The sequence below is a fragment of the Loxodonta africana genome, chromosome 27 (genome assembly GCF_030014295.1).
Source record: "Loxodonta africana isolate mLoxAfr1 chromosome 27, mLoxAfr1.hap2, whole genome shotgun sequence".
Classification (NCBI taxonomy): domain Eukaryota; kingdom Metazoa; phylum Chordata; class Mammalia; order Proboscidea; family Elephantidae; genus Loxodonta; species Loxodonta africana.
The window spans coordinates 15,907,751-15,935,279 of NC_087368.1; the positions used below are offsets into that span (position 1 = coordinate 15,907,751).

At 40.8% G+C, this 27,529-nt stretch overlaps 1 protein-coding gene across 3 annotated transcripts in view; it reads left to right on the forward strand.

Annotated features, from left to right (window-relative positions):
- Positions 1–27,218, forward strand: part of PLCL2 (phospholipase C like 2) — a 218,726-nt gene extending 191,508 nt beyond the window's left edge. Inside the window, exon 6 of one of the 3 annotated variants that reach the window (XM_003415738.3) lies at positions 20,545–27,218. In XM_003415738.3, the coding sequence (XP_003415786.1) occupies positions 20,545–20,724 (180 nt within the window). In that variant the 3' untranslated portion in view covers positions 20,725–27,218. Of the gene's footprint in view, positions 1–3,814; positions 6,063–20,544 lie in introns of those variants that run through there. The other 2 variants (XM_064277341.1, XM_064277340.1) reach the window with 2 other exon arrangements.
- Positions 27,219–27,529: the final 311 nt, after the last annotated feature.

A 27,529-nucleotide genomic window follows, 5' to 3' on the forward strand; every position in this document is an offset into this window, starting at 1 on the left:
ACAGTTGAATGCCTTTGCATAGTCAATAAAACACAGGCAAACAGGTTTTTGTTATTCTCTACTTTCAGCCAAGATCCATCTGACATTAGCAATGATATCCCTCGTTCCACTTCCTCTTATAAATCTGGTTTGGATTTCTGGCAGTTCCCTGTCAGTGTGTGGCTCCAGCTGTTTTTTAATTATCTTCAGCAGAATTGTGCTTGCATGTGATATTAATGATACCGTTTGATAATTTCTGCATTTCATTGAATTCTTTTTTCGAAATGGGCATGAATATGAACTTCTTCCAGTCGAGTGGCCAGGTAGCTGTCTTCCAGATTTCTTGGCATAGATGAGTGAGTGCTTCCAGCGTTGCATCTGTCTGTTGAAACATCTCAATTGCTATTTCATCGATTCCTGAAGACTTGTTTTTCACCAGTGCTTTCAGCGCAGCTTGGATGACTTCCTTCAGTACCGTTGTTTCTTGATCATATACTACCTCCTGAAATGGTGGAACGTTGACCAATTCTTTTTGGTACAATGATTCTGTGTATTCCTTCCATCTTTTTTTGATACTTTCTGCATCATATAATTTTTTGCCCACAGAATCCTTCAACATTGCAACTTAAGGCTTAAATTTTTTCTTCGGTTCTTTCAGCTTGAGAAATGCTGAGCATGTTCTTCCTTTTTAGTTTTCTGACTCCAGGTCTTTGCACATTTCATTATAATATTTTATCTTCTCCAGCTCCCATTTGAAATTTTCTGTTCAGCTCTTTTACTTCATCATTTCTTCAATTCACTTTCTCTATTGTACATTCAAAAGTAAGTTTTAGAGTCTCCTCTGACATCCATGTTGCTCCTTTCTTTCTTGTCTTTTTAATGACCTTTTGCTTTCTTTACGTATAATGTTCTTGATGTTATTCTACAAATCCTACGGTCTTTGATAATTAGTGTTAGATGTGTCAAAACTGTTCTCGAGATGGTCTCTAAATTCAGGCAGAATATAGTCAAGGTTCATACTTTGGCTCTTGTGGACTTGTTTAATTTTCTTCAACTTCAACTTAAACTTGAGTATGACCAGCTGGTGATCTGTTCTGCAGTTACGCCTTGGCCTTGTTCTGCCCAATGATATTGAGCTTCTCCATTGTCTCTTTCTGCAGATACATTCCATCTGGCGAGGTCCATGTGAATAGTTGTCATTTATGTTGTTGAAAAAAATATATTCTCTATGAATAGGTTGCTGGTCTTGCAGAATTCTGTCACTCTATCTCCAGCGTCATTTCTATCGCCAAGGCCATATTTTCCAACTACTGATCTTTCTTCTCTGTTTCCGACTTTTGTATTCCAATTGCCAGTAATTATCAATGCATCGTGATTGCATGTTTTGTCAGTTTCAGACTGCAGAAGTTGGTAAAAATCTTCAATTTCTTCATCTTTGACCTTAGTGGTTAGTGCGTAAATTTGAATAGTAGTCATATTAACTTGTCTTCCTTATAGGCTTATGGATATTATCCTATCACCAATGGCATTGTACTTCCAGATAGATCTTGAAATGTTCTTTTTGATGACGAATGCAACACTATTCCTCTTCATCTTGTCATTCCCATCATAGTAGACCATGTAATTGTCTGATTCAAAATGGCCAATACCAGTCCATTTCAGCTCACTAATGCTTAGGATATTGTTCTTCAAGCATTCCATTTCATTTTTGACAACTTTCAACTTTCCTTGATTCCTACTTCATACATTCCACATTTCAATTACTAATATATGTTTATAGCTGTTTCTTCTCATTCTGAGTCATACCATATCAGTGAATGTAGGTCCCAAAAGCCTTATTCCACCCATGTTACTAATGTGGACTCTACTTTGAGGAGGCAGCTCTTCCTGAGTCTTTTTTTTTTTTTTTTAATTGTGCTCTAGGTGAAGGTTTACAGCTCAAGTTAATTTCTCATGCAAAAATTTATACTCGTATTGTTTTGTGACATCAGTTGCAATCCCCACATTGTGACAGTACCCTCCCCTTTCCACACCAGGTTCTCTGTGTCCATTTGACCAGTTCCTGTCCCTTCCTGCCTTCTCATCCTGCTTTTGGACAGGAGCTGTCCATTTGGTTTCATTTATCTGATGACCTAAGACGTACATTCCTCATATGTATTATTTTTTTGTTTTATATTCCTGTCTAATGTCTGTCTTAACAGTGGGCTTTGGGAATGGTTTTGCCTCTCCGTTAACAGTATGTCTGGGGGCCATAGTTTTGGGGATTCATCCCGTCTCTATCAGACCATTAAATCTGGTCTTTTTAAATGAATTTGAGCTCTGTTCTACATTATCCTCCTGCACTGTCCAGGACTGTCTATTGTGTTCCCTGTCAGGGCAGTCATCAGCGATAGCTGGGCACCTCCCAATCTTATCTTGAGTGCCTTCCAACCTGAGAGGGTCATTTTCCACCAGTATATTAGACAGTGTTCGGCTATTTTCACTGTCTTCTTTTTTTTTTTCCCAGAAGTAAATCACCAGGTCCTTCTTCCTAGTCTGTCTTAGTCTAGAAGCTCCACTAAACCTGTCCATCATAGGTGACACTGCTGTTATTTGAACTAGCTTCCAGCATCACAGCAACACATAAGCTACCACAGTACAACAAACAGACAAGTGGTGGTTACCGTTCTTTTTTACGCAAATAACACAGTGTTATACACTTTTTTTTTTTTTTGGCCAATTGTGGCCTCCCCTTGCCCCTGCCCCTCAAGGTATCTTCAAGAATTTTTTTTTTCTAGTTAGCATAGCACGCTTACAAAAATACCTCACACGGCTGGCAGAAAAAAATATATAACGTGCATGTTATTTGTATAAAAATACTGTAATATTAATGTGGTCCCAGAAAACAATAAAGAGTTGGTGAGGCATAGTCAAAAGAGATATGTAAAGGAATTGTCATTTGAAAGAAATTTTAGTCATGAGAAACGCCGTCTATATCTGTACATATACATATTGGCATAACCAGTTTTCAGTGAACTTGTATTATAAAACACCTTTATTAAAGAAGTTTTCAAAAAAGCCATAAGCAAAGATAAACATAATCCCAGCATCCAGAGACAGTCAGTTACTGCTGGTATTTTGCTGTTCATCTTTTCTAGTTTTTTTTTTTTTTCTTTTTTCTTTTACCTATATGTAACATTTTTAAAATAATGCTATGTATGTACCTTGAGACTTTTTCAAGTTTTGTCTCAGTGGTTTTTACTTTTCTTCTTCTCAGTCTTGGAAACTTGAATAATGATAACAGAAGTTATTTCACTCTGCATCTTAGACAACTAAATGTAACATTACTCTCTGATACCCACCTTCCAAACTCTGTTAAGTGGAATTCAAGACTGTAAAGACGTTATCAACAGCTGCCTATTTTTAATTTCCTTGTTCCCCCTCAAGCTAAAAGATCCATCCAAGCAGCTGACAACAGTGTTCTGATTTGGTTTACAAAAACGCCCTCGTTCCAAAGCTGGCTCATTTGCATTTTCTCATGCTAAACCCCTACTCATTTTTATAATTAAAACCATTTTCTTGACTTCTTCGAACACTTCCCTTCCTACACATGTACTTTTTTGTCTCCAAATCTTCTGCTTAGAAGTTAGCTGTGATGATTTGCAATTCAGTCAACAGCAGACAGAAGATTTTACAATGAAAAGGAATTTTGGCTTTACAACTAACTCGCTGACTCACTCCAGACCAGAGGCGGGGTACACTACAAATTTCCTGCAAACCTCAGGAAAAAATATTACAGCACTTCAAGCCCTCTGATAGGCACAAATGCTTCTCTTTTTTTTTTTTTTCCTTATAGGCAGATAGAGACTTACGCACCAAAATTTCACCTGTCAGTTAAGCTTGGAACCAGCAGCATCAGCATCACCTGGGAGCCTGCTAGAAGTGCGGGATCCCAGGCCCCACCCCAGAACTGCTGAGTCAGAGTCTATAGTTTTACAAGATCCCCAGGTGATTCATATGCACATAAAAGTTTGAGAAGCACTGGGCTAAGAGCTGCAGCAAATGGGAACCTGGTACATATATTAATGAGAAACAGCTGACATGAAGTCATGTAACAAATGTTAGCAATAAATGCTTGAGCCAAATAGCTGCACTAAAGAAACCTACTTTCTTTTGAATTATGTTCAGGCAAAGAGAATTAACGTTTTGGACTTATATTCACATGGAAACAAATGCATAGGAGGGCGTAATAGATCTTTTTAAAATTTTCAGGGTAATATTTGCTACACGTGGTATTTGGTGTTGTAGACCCTAAATGAGCAATGAGGAAGAATTGGAGAGAGATATGTCATTTCTTTATAGTGGAAGAAGTTTGTCTTATTCCTGTATTTTGCAGGTTTAACCTTCCTTTAGAAGAATTAGTTCCCTGTGGGAGTCTTGAACATAAGTTTGTGTCAGAGTTTAGCTTCCAGCATGTTCCTGGAAAGAGGGAATGAAACCCCTTGAGTTACTCTCACCACTCTTTCTTTGCAGTGAGCTCGGAGAGGTGGCAGCACTCCAGAGCTATATGTGGAATGCAGTAAACAGTGGGTGCCCTCATGGTGGGCATACAGAGGGTCTTAAATGATCCCAAATGTTGAGAGAGGACATGCTGAGAAGAGTGCTGAAACTGAGGCCAGTATGTAGAAATTGCCTGGAGCGCTTAAAAATGAGTCAGTGGGCCCCCCCAAAACTATCGGATCAGAATCTCCAGAGGTAGAACCCAGGACCTGCTCATTTAACAAGCTCCTTGGGAGATTCTGAGCTGTTACTAAAAATTTGAGTATCATTGCCCTATTTGAAGAATACAAGAGGCTGGGTGACCAACTATCCAGGACGTGGGTTTTTCCCAGCCGGCCAAGGACTCCTGGTCATCCTGAGAGGAAACCAAGACGTCCCTCCTGGTTTTTATGAAGCTTTACTTGCTTTGTTTAGTTTTTTAACTTTGAGAATTTTTTGTAATAAAATACAGAAATGAATAAACAAGAAATAAAACCATCCAGGATCACCACACTCAGAATTATCCACTGTTATCATTGTGACTGCTAATCATTTTTTTCCTTGAATAAAGATTGTTCATTTGTTTTTGTAGATGCGTTCTCATTATAAAGAACTTTTTCCAGTATAGCAAAGATAATAGTTTTAAAATACCTCAGGTTCTACCTCTGAGAAATGACCACTATTAAACTTAGTTGACCTTATTCCAGGCACCCTTCTCTATGCGTATATCTCAGTGTTGGGTGGAGATAACGTATCATTGATTCTAAGTCATAGATTTTTTTTTTTAATGATAATCTGACTTCTATTCAGTGTGACCAGTTTTAGCAATGAAGTCAAGGATTTTTTTTTTCCTGAATAGCTGTACAAATTAAAATTTTTATGGGTACATTTTAATTTTAAAATGTGAGAATGTTCTGTCAGTCTTAGTTCTTAAAAACTGTGAAAACTGTTAATTTTAGACATATCATTTTTTTTTTATGGGGCTACTGGAAACCCTGGTGGCATAGTGGTAAAGTGGTACAGCTGCTAACCAACAGGTTGGCAGTTCGAATCCGTCAGGCGCTGCTTGGAAATTCTACGGGGCAGTTCTACTCTGTCCTATAGGGTCGCTGTGAGTCGAAATCAACTCGACAGCAGTGGGTTTGGTTTTTTGGTTTTTTTAAGGGGGTACTTTCAGACTATATTTCAGGACTGAAATTTTTCCCAAAAAGCTAGTGCGAGATCACAGGGCAGATATCTTTTATTGGTGAGAAAACTGAGACTCTTAAGAGTTGAATGGCCTTCTTGGGATTAGTCCCATGGTAGAAAAGAGACAAAACCATAAAGAAGGTTTCCTGACTCCTAGTCCACTCCCCTGAGAAGTAGTGGGCCATACAGATGCTGCCCTGTATGTATGTATTATTGTGCCCTGACGACAATACTGGCGCCCTGGTGGTGCAGTGGTTAAACATTCAGCTGCTAACCAAAAGATGAGCAGTTCGAATCTACCAGCCACTCATTGGAAACCCTATGGGACAGCTCTACTCTATTCTCTAGGGCCGTTATGAGTTGAAATCGACTCAACAGCAATGGGTTTGGTTTTTTTTTTTTTAAATAATACTGATAATAATACTCATTTGACTCATAGCGACCCTAATAGGACAGGGTAGAACTGCCCTAGGCAGTGGTGTTTTTTGTTTGTTTGTTTGTTTTGGTAATAGTATTACCATAATAATAAACCAAAAAACCAAACCAGTTGCTTCTGAGTCGATTTGATGAGTCTTAGATTTTTTTCGTATTTTTGACATCTTTGAAATTGTAGTACATCTTATAATCCATGATGTTTTTGCATTGTGTCGTAGTTGGCAGTGTTTTGTTTTCTTTTGTTATTTTCTGAATGGTGCATACAATACTGGTACGTCTTACAAGCACTAGTGTCTCTGATATTATGAAATAAATGATATGTCAGTAGAAAGAATCTTCTTATAATTAACTATTTTTAATTTTTTTAATGACTAAATTTTACACTTAATTTAATAGAAGAAAAGTAAACCATAAAGAAGCTAAATGAATTTTTGAACAGTTTTTACCATAAGAGATATTTATTTCCTTAAAGTTCCCTCAGGTTAAGAAAAGAGATTATGAAAAACATTAATATGAGTCATTTTGTTGATTTTTTAAAAGCTACACGTGTCAATTATAAGCATTGTTGGTTGATCACCTATGAAAGATAAAAATGACAATATATAACAATATATAAATATAACCATAACAATCTATCTGTATGGGAAGTTAGGCATATTATTTTTCCATTGTGCAGGTGGAATATTATATAGGTTTAAGATGTTCACAATTGGTCCTGAGACTATAATTCCCATGTTGTTTGGTATAAATTCAATACTTAAATTGATTAAATGCAACTACCAGTCCAAGAAGTCACCCACGCTTTTCTTCGGCCAGTGGAATGACAGAGAAGAGTTAAAAGTTCACCTGGGGTGGTTGACAGGCTGTTAGGTTATTGGGACCCAGCTTTCCTTCTCAAAGTTTATTAAATGTCTTGTCCTAGGGTTTCTGCTGTATAATTAGGGAGAAGAAGTAATCCATTGCCAACAGGCTTTAGATTGCTTCTCTACTTCAGAAGCCAGTCCTTAAGACCTTACTCCCATTAAATAGCCATTAAATATTACCTTTTCTTTTCTTTCCTTCTTTCATCGGCTTTGTTGAGGTATAAACCAAAAAAACCAAACCCGTTGCCGTCAAGTCGATTCTGACTCATAGCGACCTATAGGACAGAGTAGAACTGCCCCATATGGTTTCCAAGGAGCACCAGGTGGATTCAAACTGCTGACCTTTTGGTTAGCAGCCATAGCTCTTAACCACTATGCTACCAGGGTTTCCTTGTTGAGGTATAGTTTACCTAAAAGAAAACGCACCAATTTTTTTTTTGTGTGTGTGCTTCAGGTGAAAGTTTACAGCACAAATTAGTTTCTCATTCAGAAATGTATACACAAATTGTTTTGTGACATTGATTGCAATCCTCACAATGTATCAGCACTCTCCCCTCTTCTACCCCAGGTTCGCCATGTCCATTGGTCCAGGTTTCCTGTCTTTTCCTGCCTTCTCGTCTTTTCTTTTGGGCAGGTGTCACCCATTTTGTCTCATATACTTGACTGAGCTAAGAAGCATGTTCCTCATGTGTGTTGTTGTTTGTTTTATAGGCCTATCTAATCTTTGGCTGAAAGGTAGACTTCGGGAGTAGCTTCCTTGCTGAGTTAGCAGTATGTCCGGGGACTGTAGTCTCTAGTCTCTGTCAGACCAGTAAGTCTGGTCTTCTTTTTGTGAATTTGAATTCTGATCTACATTTTTCTCCTGCTCTGTCCAGGACCCTCTGTTGTGATCCCTGTCAGAGCCATTGGTAGCGGTAACCAGGCACCATCTTGTTCTTCTGGGCTCAGGCTGGTGGAGGCTGTGGTTCATGTGGTCCGTTAGTCCTTTGGACTCCTGTTTTCCTGGTATCTTATAATGGAGTATAAATGAAGTCATATAAATAGAATCATATAGTATGCAGTCTTTCGTGTCTAGCTTCTTTCATTTACCATAATGCTTTTGAGTTTCATCCAAGTTTATATCTTCTTCATAATTCATTCCTTTTTATTGCTGAATAGTATTATGTTTTGTGGATGTACCATAGTTTGTTTATAATCCACCAGTTGATAGACATTGGGTTGTTTCCAATTTTTAGCTATTATGAATAAAACTACAGTGAATGTTTACATGCATGTCTTTGTGTTAGCGTATGTCTTGTTGGTATGATTCTCTTGGGAAAATAAGAGTGGAATCGTTGGGTCACATGGTAAGTGTATGTCTGACTTTAAAGGAACTGCCAGCTGCTTTATAAAAAAAATGGCTGTATCATTTTGCATTCCCCCAGCAGCATATGAGAGTTCCAGTTGTTCTGCATCCTCATCAACACTTAATATTGTCAGTTTAGCCATTCTAGTGAATGTATAGAGGTATTTCATTGTGGTTTTCATTTTAATGACTAATGCTGTTGAGCATCTTTTTTTTTTTTTTTAATTTTATTAGCTCTTTAAAATTTATTATAAAGGCCTTAGTGTGGTTTTCTTTATGTATCTTCTGCTTGTGGCTTGTTGAGGTTCTCAGATATGTGGGTTTATAGTTTTCATCAAATTTGGAAAATTTTCAGCCACTGTTTCTTCAGTGTCATTTCAGTGTTCATTTTTTATGTCTCATCTTTTCTCTCCTGTTGGAACTCCAGTTATACATGTATCAGGCTACTTTATATTGTCCTATAAATCATACTTTTTCATTTGTCTTTAATTTTTTTTTTTAAATAATTGTTTTGTCTGTAAGTGTATCTAAAGCAATGTTGGTATGTCTTCTGCAGTATCTAATCTTCCGTTAATCCTACCCAGAGTATTTTTTATTTCATATATTGTTAATTTCTAGAGGGTTAATTTGAGTATTTTTTTTAATATCTCCATTTCTTTTCATGCTTGTATCTTCTACCTTTTTACATATAGAATATGCTTACAATAGTTGATTTAATACCTTGTCTACTAATGTTACCATTTCTGGTTCTATTTCGATTGATGGATTTTTCTCCTAGTTACGGGTCCAATTTTCCTGCGGCTTTGCATACCTGCTCATTTTATATTGCGTGCCAGACATTGCGAGTCTTACACTGTTTACTGCAGGATTTTTTTGTTGTATTCTTTTAAATATTGTTGGCTTGGTTCTGGCTTTGTCTTGATTCATAGTTAAGTTACTCAGAGTTAGTTTGAGTCTTTCAAGACTTACTTTTAAAGCTTTGTTAGGGAAAGTCCAGAACAGTCTTTAGTCTAGGGCTAATTTGACCCCACTACTGAGACAACTCTGGAGAGAGCTACTTTTCTCCATTGGTCTCCAGTGGGCTTGTGGTCTCTCTGCTTATCTATGTGTATTTGCTCCTTTCTCCTCCCTATTCCAGTTAGCTTCCTCTAGTCTGCTCACTCATAATTTCTGCTCCTTTATAACTTGGCCTTGCCTTTGGAGAACTTTACCTGGTGCCTGTGTATTAGTTTTTTCTACTTTGGGTGGCCCTGTGTGAGCTCTGAGGATTGTTTTACCTGCTTCTTTCTGGTGGTTCATTCCCTGGCCTTGGTAATTTCCTTACATGTAAACACAGATCACTACTCGGGCAGAATTTGAGGGAACATTGCAACATATCTCTGAGTTATTTAATAATCTCTCAATATCTCTCTTCTAGCTCCCTCCTCTCCACTACTCTGCCCCTAAAATTCTAGCTACTCTGACCTCCAGACTCCGTCTTCTCAATTCAGTGAGACTTTCAAGGACTCTGTTTGGGTTCCCCTTCTTGCACTGCAGCTTGGATACTTTCAGGCTGTGAACTGGACACCCTTTTTGTGTCTCTTCTCTCAGGGATTACTGTCTGAAAATTATTGTTTGACATATTTTGTTCCATTTTCTAGTTGTATGTCTGCTCTATTCTTTTTCTGTGTCATTTCTTCCTTCCCATCTCCTGTCTAATGATCTCTCTTCTGCTGTTTCATTTAACAAAAGTAAAAAGAGAAAGATGCTCAGTTTGCATCTCTCCAGTTTTTGGGTGTTAGGAAGAATTTTCAAGATTTTTATGACTTGTCAGTATGACTACTGCATATTTTAGAAGTTCGTTACACAAATTATGTTATGCCCCTTTGGTTGTTGCTGGTGGTTTTTTGTTTTATCTTGTATTATTTTTACAGATCTTTACTGTTCTTGCTCATTTCATCAGGAATGTAGGAAGGATATTCTCTAATGCATTTTCAGTCGACCAGCTTAATCAGGAACTTCTCTTACCTTTATTTCCTACTTGTTAAAATAGTGATAATTTTTACTCTTTTCATTCATTACCATTCCTAAAATGATAGAATCTCACACAGAAGAGTCCTGTCTTAATCACTCTGCTTTGGTTACAAGGAGCAAACACTCACTCAGGCTTGTTCTCAGAGCAGGGGCAGGAGGGGCAGGAGAGGGACAGGGACTCTGGGGACTCTGAGACCAGAAACTGCAGTCCAGCCTCATGGAAAGTTGTCAGAACCCAGGCCACTCCAGAGGTAGCTACTTCTCTCCGCAGGCCTATTGTCTCTCTGCTTGTCTTTGTGCATCTGCTCGCTCTTCTCCCTCTGCCAATCAGCTCTCTCTGCTCACTCAGTTTCTGCTGCTTTATAACTTGGCCTTGGCTTGGTCTGGCCCTTACTGCACCTTATAAGCTCCCCCCCCCCCCATGTTTCCTAGTTCACTTTCCAAAGAGAGGAAATCTTACTGGCTGAGCCTGTCATTTTAGCTCCAGACCAGAGGTCCTAAAGTTTTAAGCCTTGTCTCGTGTAAAGTACCCTTGGATTCAGTCCACTGTGGCCAGAAATGTATTGTCACATGGTATAAAATATGGTCTTCTTAAATGACTGGTTCAGTTATCTGTTGCTGTATAACAAACCACTCCAGAATAGGTGACTTAAGACAACAATGATTTATTATTCTCCTCATCCTGTGGGTTGGCTGAGCTCAACTGGACAGTCTTTCTGTTCCATATGGTGTTAGCTGCTATTATTCATGAAGCTTTATTCATTTGGGAACTCAGCTGGGGCTGTAACATCCAAGATGGTTTCATTCACATGGCTGATACCTCATCTGGGGTGATTGGAATGGCTGGGGCCTAGCTAGGCCACTCTCTCTCTGTCTCCTTCTTCTTTTCTCTCTACATAGTCCATAATTATTTAGTAGTCCCACCCAAGCCTCTTTATATGGCTGCTGAATTCTAAGAGAGTAAAATCAGAACCCAGATCTGTAAAAGCCTCAAATTCATAGAGCATCACTTCCTCTATGTTTTATTGATTAAGGCAAGTCTCACATCCAGCCGAGATTCAAGGGAAGAGGAAATGGACCCTATCTCTTAATTGAAGGAGTAACATACCTATACTGGGTTAGGAGGAATTACTGGTGGTCATCCTTGCAAATAATCGACCACAGTGACAAAAACTGTGAATAAAGGAGTTTCCCTTAGAATGGCGTGGGAGGCGTTGTAAGACTTGGTCTCACAAGACCATAAATCCATCAAATCCAACCGCCTACCACTTGCACTAGAATACCTCCGAAGTTAAGAAGTTATCGACTTCCCTTGCCAGCCTGCTCATTGTCATGCAACTTCAGTTATGTTCTGTCTTATGGTATATAGAATTTGTCATCTTATAACTTCTTCTACTTACTAATTATAATAATGCCCTCAACGCAGCATGAAATGATCCTATTCTCTTCTTCAGCATGCCTTCATATGTTTGAGAATGGTCATCTCACTGATTTGGGTCAGACGTGCTCAACCTTCCACAGATTCTTGGATGGGATGGTTTCTAGGCCCCACTCCATCTCTTCCCATGGTCTTCTGACGGCTCTGGTTTGTCCGTGCCCTTCATAAAATGCGGTAGCCAGAATTACCACCATACTTCAGAGGCAGGGTGGTCCAGTCAGCCCATAGTGAGACTAGTAGGTCTGATTTTGCCCACAGTCTGAACGTTATCTTACTGTTAATAACGGGTCAAAATCATGTTGGCTTTTACAGCATCTGTATTGTATCTTGGACTTACAGTAAGCTGTAACAACCCAAGATATTTTCCAGATGAATTACTGTCAAACTAGCTCCCCCCGGCCTTAGACCACTCTACCTCAGAAAGAATACTAGAAACTAAACCCGGGAAAACAGAGATTTGTTCTTTTTAGAAACGTTAAGACTCCTGCCAAAAAAAAATAAATAAATCAGATAGATTTTGTGCCTGGTAAGACATTAATCTTGATTTCCTTCGTTTTTATCTGAGATACAGTATTTACTTTGAAGACTAACATCTCTTTCCTTTCTGTAAATTACCGTGACCGTCTACATATGACTGCTTTTCATTATCGATGCTAATATCTTTTAGTTATTTTATTTATTATAGGTGGTGCATTATGTTGTCTGTTTCCCTGAAAAACTGTAATTGACTGAATTCCATTTCTGTATTTAGTATGTGAAAACTCTCCAGAATGGTCCAGAAAATCAAACTGCAATAGCGATTATCATCAGACAGGCTGTTCTTTCTGATCCATTTAAAACACAGCACCTCAAACATTTGGCTCTCCCTAATGTGGAATTTGTTGATTATTCAGCTAATGTTCGATTATACAAAAGGTGTGCTTAAAAGAAATAGTGAGAAGGAAGCGCCTATGTGTGTGCTCTGTTTTTACTAGTGTTTTGGGGCCTTTCACACTCAGGAGTCTGGCCCTGCTCATCTCAGTGTCCCCCGACCCTTCACTTCCCCCTCTGTGCAGTTGTACCTCACTTTCCTCACCTCTGGCCCTTGTTCCTCAGCCAGAAACTTGCTTGCCCCCACTGCTTTCTATGGTTTGCTCATTGCCTAGGGGCTCAAATAGCTGTGCTGAGACTCACACTGCCTTTCTCCTGAACCCCTCCCCCCATCTCTGCCATCAGAGTGACCAGCTCTGAGCCAGGTGAGGTCCCTCTCCCACCTGCTCACCACCAGGATGCATTTCGCCCTTCCCATGGCCAGGTCTGTAGCAGAGGAGATGTATTCAGAATTGGAACTTAGAAAGCTTAGAACTTAGAAATGATGGTTAGGCTCTAAGGCATCATTTGTTGGAGTCGTGGTCACTTTGGTATGGAAGGCAGCATCCTCCCCAGCCTTTGACCTGCTGAAATCCTTTCCTGCTCTCTGTCAAAGCCCAACTCAGACACCACCTCCACCACAGTTCTGCCTGAGTGCACCCCATCCTCCATTTTTGTTGAATTAAATAAAACATCTCATCTGAGGAGAAAGGCATTCATTCTGGTGTAAATTAACTTTAACCTTACATTTAAAATCGAAAATGATCAACCACTGTACAAACTTTTGAGCACAATCATTGGTAAATTGAAGAATCACTGTTAATGTGATGAAGTAGCCAAAATATGCGCAAAAAGGTGAGGAGAAAATCAAGGGGCAATGATAGCCCTCAGATCAACTCACTGTCTTTCCATGCTTGCATAATCAAGACACTGCATTGTGCAATCGAAACATCTCTTTAGATTAAGAACAAATCAAGGACTAAGAAGCATGCTTACATCACTATTCATTTACTCTCACACAGAGCCCCTACATCACCTCTGTCAATACTCCTTAACCCTTAAAGGGTGGAAGTCAAACCCTTGGGTGAGGGAAGACAGGCTTCCTGCTGTTGTGAGGCAAGTTTACTGGCAACACGTTCCACTCCTGTCGGACATGTAGGGTACAGAAGGGGAAGCAAAAGTACAGAAAAAATAATGGACTATTTCAAACAAATTTAATATTTAATAAACATTCCCTGTTGCTCTAGGTTTAGGTGACTCTGATGATCAGGAATCTTTTTTCAAGGGTAAAGTTTATTGAAATTCAGTAGGAAGGGCTGGCCAAGGTCACAGCCTTCCCTTAACTGATTAATGTGCTACGTTCTCAGCCGGCCTCAGAAGCCCTCTTGAGAGGGGAGCTGTCAATGCGTGATGAGTGGAAGATTTAGAATCAGTAGCCAAGATTCCTGCAGCCCATTCATTCAGCTTTTTACTCATTCCTCCTTCAACAAATGTGAATTGGAGATCGGTATAACTCTTCCTGGGTTTAAGCAGAGGAAGAGTGAATTGTCTGCACAGTTGTTGATATGCTGGGTATTTTAAAAGGTGGGCTGTTTCACTCTGCTTGCTTTAAGGTATAATATGTAACATGTAGAGTTCAACTCTTTAGTTTGTGCCCCATGGTTTAGTTTATCCAAAAAGAAAACAAAACGTTTTCTGCTTAGACTCTATCTTATACAAGGCCCTTAATCTCTCTAAACTCAGTTTCCTCATTTATAAAATGGGATAGTAATTGCACCTTTCTGGCAGTTAAGAGACTCTCATGAGATAATCTTTGTCAAGGGCTTAATACAGTGCCTGGCACATAGTAGTCACTCAGTAAATGGTAACTCTTGTTTCCAAAAGGCTTTGCTGGTAGACATTCCTGCATACATAACTTTTGACATATCATAGCCTGTGGTTTCAAACTTATGACTGTGATTACATCTGCACCCCTTTTGTGCTCAATTGTGGCTTTAAGAAATACAATATTAAATAGTTTCCATAGCACTCTGAAAAGAGGCTTGTGCCTTTGGCCTGTAATCCTGAATATTTATAAAATAAGCAGTTGCCGTCAAATCGATTCTGACTCATGGCAGTACCATGTGTGTCAGAGTAGAGCTATGCCCCATAGGGTTTTCAGTGGCTGATATTTTGGAAGTAGATTACCGGGCGTTTCTTCCCAGGAGCCTCAGGGTAGACTCAAAGTGCCAACCTTCAGTTAGCAGCCAAGTGCATTAACTGCACCACCCAGAGACTCCTCTTATGAAATACCAGATTGGAATATATTCAGTTTCTATATGAGTCTCCCATCGCCCAAAACAGTGACCACAGAGTATTTATTAAAAGGCACCATATTTGCAGCCTCATTCTGTGCTATGCAAGATAAATAACCAGTGAAGAACCTCTGACTTCCTGCCAACCTGGCGTTTATTTCATGGCCATGAGATCGCGTTAGGGTTTTGCAGGTTAAATTCCCTGATTTTAGTTGCAGAAGATGCTCAGGTGAGGGACAGCAGAGGAAGCCTGTACTGGCATGCCATCATCACCTCAGAGTGACGCTGAGGGTGCCCCTTGGAGATCTGTAGGGTGACAGGAAAGAGAAGGCACGATGGTTTCACTGGAGACGAAAGACATGTGCAAATCAAACTACCAAGCAAGGGTCCAGCATGTGGGTTGGTGTCAGAGTCACTTAGGGTAACCGTCTGTCTTCTTCATTTTGGGCCGTCATGCCCTTCAAGTATCTGCCCCCTTTGCTTTATCCCGGAGTCAGTCTTATCCCTATGGGAGACAGATGGTATCTGCTCTCTTCCTCTCTGTGTTCCCAAGTGGACAAGGAAGCCCAGAAGGAGGCTGCCTAGTCCACACCTGTCCAGGTGAACCTTCTCTGGTTGGGACCTTCAGCCCCGGAACAGCCCAGATATCAGTGTGGGCCCCAGACATGGTGAGGTCAAACTGTTTACATTAAAACAAAAAAAAGTATGACTATTTCTGTGCCTCCTTCAGACTACCAGAATGGTGTGAGTGTCTTCGTCTTTCTCCTCCCTCCCACTGAGTGTTACTTGGCAGGAAAGTGTGTGCTGGGCTCCAGGGAGTGGCTAGTGGCCACACTGGATCACCCACCTCAGAATTAAGTCAACTTTGTTTTTCTCTAATTGATAGTTTGACAAAAGGGTTTTTAAAAAGTTAACTGGAGTATAGAACCCCTATTGTTTTTAGCTCTGTGTCTAAATAAAAGCGGTGGATTTGTGATTGTTAATTTTGGTTACGAAAACTATGCAGCCCAAACAGTTGTGCCTTGACATAGTTTTAATATGTTAAAATCTCTGACATGTTCTGTGATTATAAAAAAAAAGTTTAGGTGATTAGCCAAGTGTTGAGCAAAGTTGGGGTGCTGGGTGGCGTTGGCATCTGCTGTCCTCCTTTCCTGGCTGATCCAGTCCCAGGTAAGTCACGTGCACAACCACAAAGAGTGCAGTCACCGAGGCTCACAGCGAGGGCCGCAGAAATGCAGCCACCGCCCTTAGCTATGCCTTTTAAAGATCATTTTTTGAGTCAAAGTAAGAGCCTTAAATATTTTGACCAAAGATTGTTACACATCTTTCAAGATGAAAACCAAATAGAGTTGTTGTGAAATTCAGAGTGGAATATGTGAAACCGAGCAGGCTTTGAGTTTCTCGCCTGAAAGCATTGGATAAGGAGTCTTCAAAACCCAGCACCCGGTGTGGATGGGTGGCAGTTTCTTAAGTAGCCTTTGCTGTGTCTTTCGAAGCAGTGAGATGTGAACACAGCTACAACACTACCACCTCTTTCAGAATTGTTCTTTACCCACTCTAGATGATGCGACTCAAAAAGACCTGCCAGGTGTGTAGCTTTAGATAAATACATAGGTCAAAATAAAGGTGATGTGGACAGAGTTCAGCAGCTCCCCAAACCCAGGTTAATCGCCAGTGAGGCTGCTTTGTGCCCGCTCTGGATAATGGCCGAAGGCCTTCAAAATGCTGTCATGACTTGTCTGGGCTTGGGAGACCTAAGATTCAGTCAGATAAAGACATCTGTTGTTGCCACAGTGACTATCCCACATCATCTGTGATTCCTCTTTTTAAATAGCCTGTCACCCTGTGGTCAAGCTGTATCTGCTGACATGGCAAGATTGTCAAGACATGGCTTTTGGTGAGAAAAAAGGAAACTGAAGAACAGTATTAGAAGCCTTGATCCCATTTATGTAAAAAATAAAATAATATAATATAAAATATATAAATGCAGAGAAAGAGACAAATTGTTTCGGGCAGATGTGACAGTTAAAAGGGAGACTTTCACATTTTAGGTACATAATTGCATTCATTCCCAGAGATCTGTTGCGCCCTCACTGTGTGCCTGGCACTGCTCTAAGCACAAGGATCAGCAGGGACCAAGAGATAGAAATGGCTGCCTTCATGGAGCTCGCATTGAGCAGGAGAGACAGACAGTACACAGAGCAGTGGAGTGTGTCAGGTGTTAATACAGGTAGTCCTCGACTCATCACGTTTTCAAGTTATGACGAACCGCACTTACAACTTCTTTATTTTTTTGTGTGTGCATCTTATTGTTAATGTTGTGTACTACATGCAGTGTTGTGTCACGGGATTTGGTGATGTTATTCTCAGATGTTGACTCACAGATGTTCATGTCATGATTTATAAAGATACTGATAATAAGAGGCAATAATAACTAAAACTAAAAAAACATGAAGTTAAAAAAAAATAAATAAATAAAAACACGAGGTATTCAACCTGCGTCAGAACTGACTTATGATGGAATCTTTGGAATGGAACCCCGTCATAAGTCAGGGACTACCTGTAGAGGGGATGGAAAAGGCAAGTCAGGGAAGGGGAAAGGAGATCGGTGGGCAGGAGCAGGAGTTTCTGTTGTGGATAGAGCTGTCAGGGAGGGCATAACTGAGAAGCGTGCCTCAGGGTAAAGCTGAAGGAGATGAGGGAGCGAGCCATGTGTGTTTCTGTGGTAAGCGCCTCCCCCGCAGAGGGAGCCAGGAGTGCACAGGCCTAAGGCCAGGGAGGACCTGTGTGTTGGAGGAACATTAGGACCCCAGTGTAATTGGGGCTGAGTGGACAAGGAGGAGCTGGAGAAGATGAGGATAGCTGGAGGCAGAGGCACAGGCCCTATAGGGCTGTGAGAAAGGACTTTGACTTTCACTCTGAGCTACATGGGGAGCCACTGAGGGGTCCTAATGGGGGTAGGGAAGCATGTTCTGACTTGGGTTTTAGTTAGATCTCTCTGGCTGATGTGTTGAGAAGGGGGAAGCAGAAAGACCAGTCAGGGTGTTGCCGTAAACCCAGAGAAATGATGTGGTGGCTTAGACCACAGTGGTGACAGATGGGGTGGTGAAAAGTGTTGAGAACCTGGGGATAAAGGGTGTAGGAGAAGAGGAGGAACGCTGATAACACCAAGGTCTTTGCTGTGAGATTCCATAAGAACAGAGTTGCCCTAACAGAGGAGCAGGCTGGCGGCTGTAGCAGGGTATCAGGAGCACAGTTTGGGGCATGTTAAGTGCAAGAGGAAATGGCAGGTGGGCATTTCAAACAAAGATCCACTAATTTTCACTAATAATGATAATATTTGGTATTTAAAAGAATGGAGTAGCTAATTACAGCCTATTAAAACTGTGAATTTATTTGGCAATCTCGCATATGAAGGCAAATAAACGCTTCAGCAAGAAATTATATTCCTGGCATAATACGCTATTATTTATACACAAAGACATCAGAACTAGTGAAATTTCAATATATGAGTTCAGCAATCAGTAAGAATGAACAAAACTGAAGCTCCTTCAGTTAAACTAAGCAATGGAACATCTATTCATAGCTACTAATTAAGGGTCTCTGTAAAGCAGACAAATTATAAATGGTAAGTGGTAAATAGCAAACTATTCTGTGGAGTCAGGCCTCATGGTGGCTTAAAATTGCATTGCAGTTTGGTCTCACCAGAGCCTGAATTTGATTATAATCCATTTGCCTGCCAAGGTAAGTCCTTAGCTGGTACCTTTTGCAGCTGGCTCCAAGCTCTTTTGTATGGGAGTTCACCCACTCCTCATGTATCCACTATCTCTCTGACATTTTGCATATATGACAATAGTAAAACATCTGTCTATTTTGTGCACTAACAAAGTAAGTCTGGCAGTAATGGACACCGAGGCGTGAGGTGAGAGAAACACTGGCTGTGATGGTTATGTGTCAGCTTGGCTGGGCCATGATTCTCAGTGGTTTGACAGTTATATAATGATGTAATTTGGCAGTTATATAATGATGTAATTCGGCAGTTATCGTAATGATGTAGTCATCCTCCATTTTGTGATCTGATGTGGTTATTCTCCATTTTCACATAGTGCCAATTTACACTTAACAACCTGGTCTTTGGAACCTAACCATGTCAATAAGTGAGGGGTGGGTGTACTTTAAAGGGACATGCATTTGGGAGGCAGTTCAGAAAGAAAAGGAAAAAAAACAGAATGGAAGGAAGAAGGGACAGTACCAAGGATAAAAATATGACAAAGAGTCAAACCCTAGAGGAATATTAAAGAAAATAGTAGAACCAATGGAAGGCCTGAGGAAAGGAAAAAAAAGCCAGTGACCAAGGACAACAAGAAAGAGGGAAAGGTAATAGCCTAAGTAGAAAGAAATATTAGTGGAAAGATGGTTAATTCGGAAAGGAAAAATAGAACAAAGTCAAGTGAGAATGTTGGGGTATCCACCAAAGGGGCATCACAGCACCTCTTCTCTCAGTGGCCTTGAAATCACTGGCAGGGATGTCAGCCCAGTGGCTCTCAACCAGGGGCAGTGTTGCTCCCCAGTGGGTATTGGCAATGTCTGCAGACATTTTTGGTTGTCACATCTGAGGAGGTGCTACTGGTATCTAGTGAATAGAAGCCAGGCATGCTGCTAAATACCCTGTGATGCACAGGATGGCCCTCAGCCCTCACAACAAAGCACTGGCCCGTCGTCAGCTCAAATTCCAGAATCTCACTGACTGTGCCTCAATGCACCCCACATTTTCGGACCTATACGTGTGTTAGGCTGCATATATGTCAAGTCAATGTTCAGCCCTCACAAAAGATATTACAGTTTGGCTGAGAAGGTTTATCCAGAGTATAAACTTCATTCCTTCATCCTTTCACTCAGCAAGTACTCACTGAGGACCTACTGTGTGCCTACTACTGTTACTGAAGGCTGTGTGGGCTTTAAAAACAATCTTTAGAGAGAGAGGAGAGTAGTGGTTGCCAAGAGTTAAGGGTGTGGAGGGGAGGGGGCGTGGGTATGACTGTAAAGTCATAGCAGAGGGAGATCTTTATATGTGTCATGATTACAGTGGTGGCTTCATGAATCTACATGTGATAAAGTGACAGAGAACTACACACACCTTATGTCAGTGTCCGTTTCCGGGTTTTGATATTGTACTCTACACCTTTGTGTGTAATGATGTAAGACGTAGCTCTTGGGGGAGCTGGGAAGAGGTACACAGGCCCTCTCTGTACTACATTGGTAACCTTCTGCAGATCTAAAGTTATTTCAGAATGGAAAGTTAGAAAAAAAAAAAATCTTAAAAGGAAAAAACAAAGACTGGCCAAACAGTTAACGAAAGATGTACACACAGAGAACCCTCTACAGATCTATGATGGAAAGGGCTAGAAAGACAGCAGGCTTCTTTAAGTCTGGTGTTGAAAACTGGAAAACCAAACTTGTTTTCTAGTAAAATTGACCTATTCAGTTGCAGAGCCAATAAGAAATAAATACACTTTCTTGCTGAATCAAAATATTTCTCTTTCAGTGAAAGAGCTATATTGTCAAGCTACAGTAGTAAGTCCTATCATATCTAATACCACTTAATTGCGTGTTTTGTTACAGGGACAAGCAGATCTTTTGAAATACGCTAAGAACGAGACTTTGGAGAACCTGAAACAAATCCATTATGCTGCTGTTTCCTGTGGACTGAATAAACCAGGCACCGAAAACGCCGACACCCAGAAGCCACGCCGGAGCCTGGAAGTCATACCTGAAAAAGCACAGGACGAAACTGGAGAATGAGGGAACTTTCTATCAATCGTTATGGAGTTCATAACTCTAGGACCAATTGTAGTCACATGGGACGTTTGCTTTGCACTCACTAATGAAAATAATATTTGGAATTTTCAAGCACAACTGGAATAGCTAATTACAGTCTGTTAAAACTGTGAATGTATGTAGCAATCCTGCGTGTGAAGGCAAATAAACTCCTTGACAAGAAATTATATTCCTGGCCAAAACATGCTATATTTGTATACAAAGACATCATAACTCAGTTCCGGTGTGAAGAAGAGTATCCTCTCTAGCTCCATTGAGAAACAGACATTTTCCTAACTGAAAACTTTCTTAAGATGAAAATGGATTGGATCGTCAAGTTAGTATTTATTGGAGGAAAAAAAAAAACTAACGTGTACATTTTACTTATGTGTGATTGCCAGGGTCTCTGGGTTGTAGATGATTTTGGTGGTGTGCTTGCTGAGCCACAATTGCTAAGGACAATGTAATCGGGCAGGTTCCCTAAATTCCCAGGGCACCTTGGAGAGCCATCACGTACAAGGAAAACGTGCAATCGGACTGAAGCTCCCTGGCTGAAGACACGTGCTACGTCAGCAAATGGGAATCCATACCATGTAAAAGCAACCAATCTGGAAGCAACACATTGTAAATAGTTTTTCATTGTGTGAAGTAGTGTTCACATTAAAAAGATGTTTTATGATATTTCTCCAATAGCAGTACATGCTTTTTAATGAAACTTTAAAAACTTCTAGCTCAAAATACTGTCTACTCTCGTCGTTAGGTGCCGTTGAGTCGATTCCAACTTACAGCAACCCCATGTATCAGGGTAGAATTGCCCCAGAGGATTTTCTAGGCTGTTACAGGAACAGATCGCTGGGTCTCTCCCCCTGGAACCTCTGGATGAGTTCGAACCGCGAACCTTTCGGTTAGTAGGTGAGTGCTTAATCATTGTGTCACGAGGAGCCAGTCACTTGTTGAGCAGCTTTGTCAAAACTAAGGTACTTGTCTGGCTTGACTTTATTTTCCTTTTATAACCTTTTGACAGTTTAGGTAATGGTAGCTGACTGGCTGTAAAGCAAACCGAGACACCCACAGCGTCCCCTTGATCCTTCTGCGTTAGCACCCTAGTGAAGCATGCCATCAGATGGCACCCACGTAAGTCGAAGGCAGGTAGAGGGGCTGAGCAGGTGCAGCTTTCCTACAGCCAGCTGAGTTTTTAATCCAAGCTTTTATTTTTCAAGTCACTGAAACTTGGTGCTAGATTTGAAGCGATACTGGACCCTGCAGCCTAATTACCACTGCTCCCAAACCAAAGTAGATTTCAAATTTCAGAAGATTAAACGTTCTCGAAGTCTTCAGCAGCCACTTTTCTATTTGTCCATTTTCTTTTCAGTGATTCAAGTGCGTGAGCCAGATAAGGGTGTGCAGGCTTCAGCTTGCTATCTTAACAGTTATTTTCTTACAGTTCGGGAGATGGTCAGGCAGATGTAGTCAGTTCATTTCTTCCAATTGCTCCTCAATAACCTTTTAAAAAATAATTCCTTTGCTCCGTTCTTGTCATTTGCATTCTAACAGTTTGCTTATTCTAAGGTACCCATCTTCACTGCCCCTTCTTATGGATGTAATTCCAGTTAGAAAATGAAACCTGTCACATGAATGATAACAGGGGTCTGCGCACACCCCAGCTAACAGCCAGCCAGTAGCGTAGACTAACTTTGAGATTAACTCTACAAGAAAAAAAAAAAGTAGAAAATAGCAAAGAATTAAAAGTAGATTTATAGAATGAGAAATAAAGTTATGTGTCATTTAGATTATTGTTAGCAATCCTTGAACATAGCTGGTAAGTAAATAGTGATATTCAATTCAAGGCGAAACTCCAGAAATCATAGAAAATGACTTTTAAAGTATAATGAAATTGGGGAAAAAAATTGGTACACTTACAGTAACGGCAAGCACCGTATAAATGCTGATTCTGACACATAACTCATCGTTTAATTTGCAGTAGTTTATTCAGGCTTAGAATCCACAAATTTTAGACGTGAAGGGGCCTATGAGAGCACTTGGTCTGACACGTTCTTTTCCAGATGCACAAGTTGCAGACAAAAAAAAATGCACTGCCCGGTGTCATGGAGTCAGTTAGGGGTGGTATTGGGAGCTCTGCTGTGCCGCACTACAAAGGCAACCTTCTTTTGACACATCTCTTCAAAGGAATAAGCTGAGTGATGGAAAAAAGCAGACACACTGCTTTGGGGGTTGTTCCCAAAGTTGCAGGGCTTCTCCTGAGTCTGCCCAGGTCCTGTCCCAGTATTGTGCCAACCTTCATTTAACATGATGACCCCAGTCAGTGGAGCATGCATTCATGGGCTCATCGATCTATGTATTCATGGGCTCATTGAGCTATTCTCTTCTCTTTCTCCCATTGAAATCTATCAAGCTGGCTAGGGCCAAGGTTACAATTTATGACCTTTATAAGCAGTTTTACCTTGCAGAAAACCAGCTGGCCTGCTCTGGGATTGAACCTGTGAAGGCCTTATTATAACCCCCACTAATCAAACAAAAACGGAAAGCCCACACCTGGGTTTCATACATTGTGACAGCTGGGATAACATAGTTTCCTTATGTCATCTGCATTCCTTACGTGGGGGCGCCCATTTAAGGTACCTGTCCTAGATGCAAATGACGCCCTCTTACATGGGCTGATGTGTACTTCTGCACATCACTCACAGTTCGGGGGAAAGTGTGATCAGAAGCAAGATGAAAACAACTGGTAAGGCGCTGAGGACACAGAATCAGGAAGAGTTGGACGAAAATGCACAGAGACTGGCAAACACCCTCTCAGCTCAATGGAAATAAAAGGCCACACTGACAACCTGTGAGTCAAGCCGGGTTCAGATTTCCAGCACTCGTGTTGACGGCATGTCCACAGAGTAAATCTTGAGGCATCTGTGAACACGCCAAGTACATTCTCCTTCCTCTTTGCACATTCTTGTTAAATCCATCCTCTACTTAAGATGTCCATGGGCTTTGGTGTGTTTTCTGCATTGGCCTGTTATCTGCTTTTAGCAGCTGTGGCTTCTGGATAGTGGGAAAGAAGGTCTGTAAACCCAAAATGCTTACCTCCTTCATCTCCGGGCAGGTGTGCCCCAGAGGCCAGGGCATGGGGATAGAGGTCTTCTTCGGTTAGGTGTTACCTAAATCTGCTGAAGGTTGCTCTTCTTCACGTGCACGGAGTTGGGACATGCATGCGCTCAATGGGGAGACGTCATCCAGCTTGCAAATGTTTCCATATGAAAGCTTCATCCTGTAGCTTCATCGTGTATGGTAAGGTGCTTTGAATTTGTTAGATCTTTAATTAAGTGTTTAGTCAATACATTAGAAAGGCAAATGTTAGTACACTCACAGCATAGCTCTGCTTTACCCACCCACTGAGTGAGAATGCTCAAGCTGGGTATATCTTTCTAGCATTTTCAGTGGTTGCTCATGTCTTGATTAATGTTTGATAGGAGCAGACAACATTTTCCATTTTTCTTGTTAGGTGCCATCGAGTTGTTTCTCAACTCATAACAACCTAATGTGACAAGTAGAATTGCCCCAAAGGGTGTTCTTGGCTGTAATCGTTATGGAAGCAGATTGCCAGGTCTTTGTCCTGCAGAGCTGCTGGGTGGGTTTGAGCCGCCAACATTTCGGATTGCAGCCCAGCACTTAACACTTGCGCCACCAGGGCTCCTTAACATTTTCAGTTATTCGAAAGAATTTCCTATTATGTTTGGCACTGGACCTCTTTGTTGAGGCTGTGTGCAAAGGACTGTGCTTAAGTCACTGCATATCATTTCATCCTTTCAACAACTGGAAGGTATTTATCTGATATTAGACATGAATAAATGATGACTATAGACAGGTTAACTAACTTACTCAAGGTCTCAGAGTGTTCATGTTAACATCTAAACCCAGATCTGTCTGCTTCACAGATTACACTCCCAAGCATTATGCTGTACTCTCCTGAGTTCCACATACATACTTCGCCTCTGAACTACAAGATGGGTATTATACAGAACAATGAAACAATTGGCATTTTATCCCTTTCTTGCTGAACATGAGCTCCCTAGAAGCCACCATGGTCTACCTGTCTTACTGAACACATTCTGGACACGGGATTCACCGTGAGCAAAACCAGACACGTTCCCAGCTCCCATGGGGCTCACAGTTTAGTTGGAAAGAGAGAGACATTTAACCAAATAATTACAAAGATACAGGTACTATTAAAAACCACAGGAAGTGCTCTGAGTAGGCAGTACCAAGAGGCTACTGGATTCACATCCTGGCTGAGTATTGAAGGGAGGTGTTCTTAACCTACTTTGCCTCTGTAGCTTAAAAAGGATTAAAAATGCCTCTTTCCCTCACAGGGCTCTTGTGAAGACTGAATAAAATTTTTAAAGAACTTAGACCAGTGCCTGGCTCAGAGTGGACAGGCTGTATTATTACCATTAGTTATTATGGAAACGTGATGCTTTGGGAGTGTTAATGGGTCCTTCGCCTGTCTTGGGAAGATGTGCTGGGTGTCTAGTGCTCTGTTACAAAACCCTTCAAACCTAGTGTCTTAAGACAATATTATCTCATGGCTCTGTGGGTTGACTGGGGTCAATTGGACAAGTCTTGCTTGGGGCCTGTCATGCGGTTGCAGTCATATGTCAGCTGGGGCTGTGGTCATCTGAATGGGTTGGACCTTCAAGATAGCTCATTGGCATGGCTGTTGGCAGGTTGCTCAGCTTGGGCTGTTGGCTGGGCCACCTGCACATCACCTCTCAATATGGTTTGGACTTCTCAGAGTAAGTCGCTAGGTTCCAAGAAAGATCATCCCAAGGGTGAGTGTTCCAAGATACCCAGTTGGAAGCTGCAAGTCTTCTTGAGGCTTCCTCTTGAGAGTGCCAGAATGCCACGTCTGCTGCATCCTATTCTTCAAGCAAGTCACAAAGGCCTGCCCAGTTCAAGGGGATGCAGAAATCAACATCTCCTCTTGGTGAGGGCGTGGCAAGGTCACACTGCAGAAAGAGGACACCGGATGGGAGATATAGTTAAGACCATCTTTGGAACATACAGGCTGCCACAGAGGGTTCTCTGAGGAAGCAGTGTTTAAGCTGAGGCCTGAAGGATGTAGGGGAGGTAACTAGTCAAAATGCCATATCACTCCCACACCTTCAGAAAAAGATTTGGGTCGAAGTCAGACAATTCAGATAGAGAAGCCAAAAAAAAAAAAACCCATTGCCACTGAGTCGATTCCAACTCATAGAGAAGCCAGCATGTGCAAAAGCCAGGGATAGGAAGAATTTAAAAGAATGTCAGATTGTAAGGCAGAGATTAAAGGGGAAAAAGTGTGAAATGTGTTGGTAAGGGACCTTACAGGCCTTATCAGAGACTTTGGTCTTTTTTTCCTAAAAGGTTAGAGTCAAACAGCAATTTTATTGTATTTAACCCACCTTTTATTGGTTTTACTTTTTATTGGTTTTACTTAACTAGAAAAGTAACAGATACTCTTTGTTACCAAAAAGCCAAATGCTGAAAAATGTAAATTGAAATGTGCATGTGCCCCACACATTGTCTCCCACTCCCTGTATGAAATGGCATTGCCAACTCCTCCTTACGTGGAGCACTCCCTGTATGAAATGGCATTGCCAACTCCTCTTTACACAGAGCACTTCCTGTATGAAGTGGCATTGCCAACTCCTTACATGGAGCACTCACTATGAAATGGCACTGCCAGCTCCTCCTTACATGAAGCACTCCTTGTATGAAGTAGCATTGCCAACTCCTTACATGGAGCACTCCTTCTATGAAATGGCATTGCCAACTCCTTGTTACGTGGAGACATTCAAATGCCACCTGCTGCCCCAACAAATGCCCCTCCACCTCCTCTCTGAGAAGTTCTAACTTTAATAACTGTCAAGGAAATTTAACAACTCTCTTTAGGGATCAGAGAAATCAAAGGATCAAGCCTTTAAGAAGTAAAGCTATAGTCTGGAAGATGATAAACAATTCAATTTTGTGAACTAGAATAATTTTTTTTTATTTTATCAAAGCCACAGATGGTAGGTAGAAAATAGGGAAAGTTGGAGCTCTTAACAACTTATGTTTAAATATGACTATTAGAATTTGTAAGAATAAGTCTCACTCAAAACCCTAAACCAAAAAACTGTTATAAAAATCCTTTGGAAATGGACTGTTGTAGCCAATGTTGAGGTGAAAGTTCTAGGCATATAACAAAATATGATATAGTAAATATTCAACGCATAAAGGAGGCATAATATGAAGAGTAAAAGCCTCCCACCATCTCCCCTCAGCCTCAGTGCCAAGAACTGACCATCCTTAATAATTTCTGGGTTTTATTCTTCTGATAATTGTCTTCCAAACTTTAGATCAGAGTGCTGTGTAACAGAACTTTCGGTGATGATGAAAATGTTCTGTATCTGTGCTGTCCAATACGATCATCCCAGCCACATGTGGCTATAAATTTTAATTAATTAAAATTAAATAAATAGTGCTTCAGTCATACCAGCCAAATTCTAACAATTCAATAGCGACATGCGGCTAATGGCTACCATACAGGATGGTGAAGTTATTAGAGAATATGCTTATGCCTCTGCTTCCTGCTTTGTCAACTTTAAAAAGACCTGCTGACTCCCAACTAACAAATATAAAAGCCTTTGTTCATGTCACTGCCCCTCTCTCTGTCCTTCCTCAATTCCCAATCCCTGCTAGAAATATTTATTTTTAGTTCTGCTGGCTTGCCTTTACAGCTGTGTTTTTTTTTCTTTCT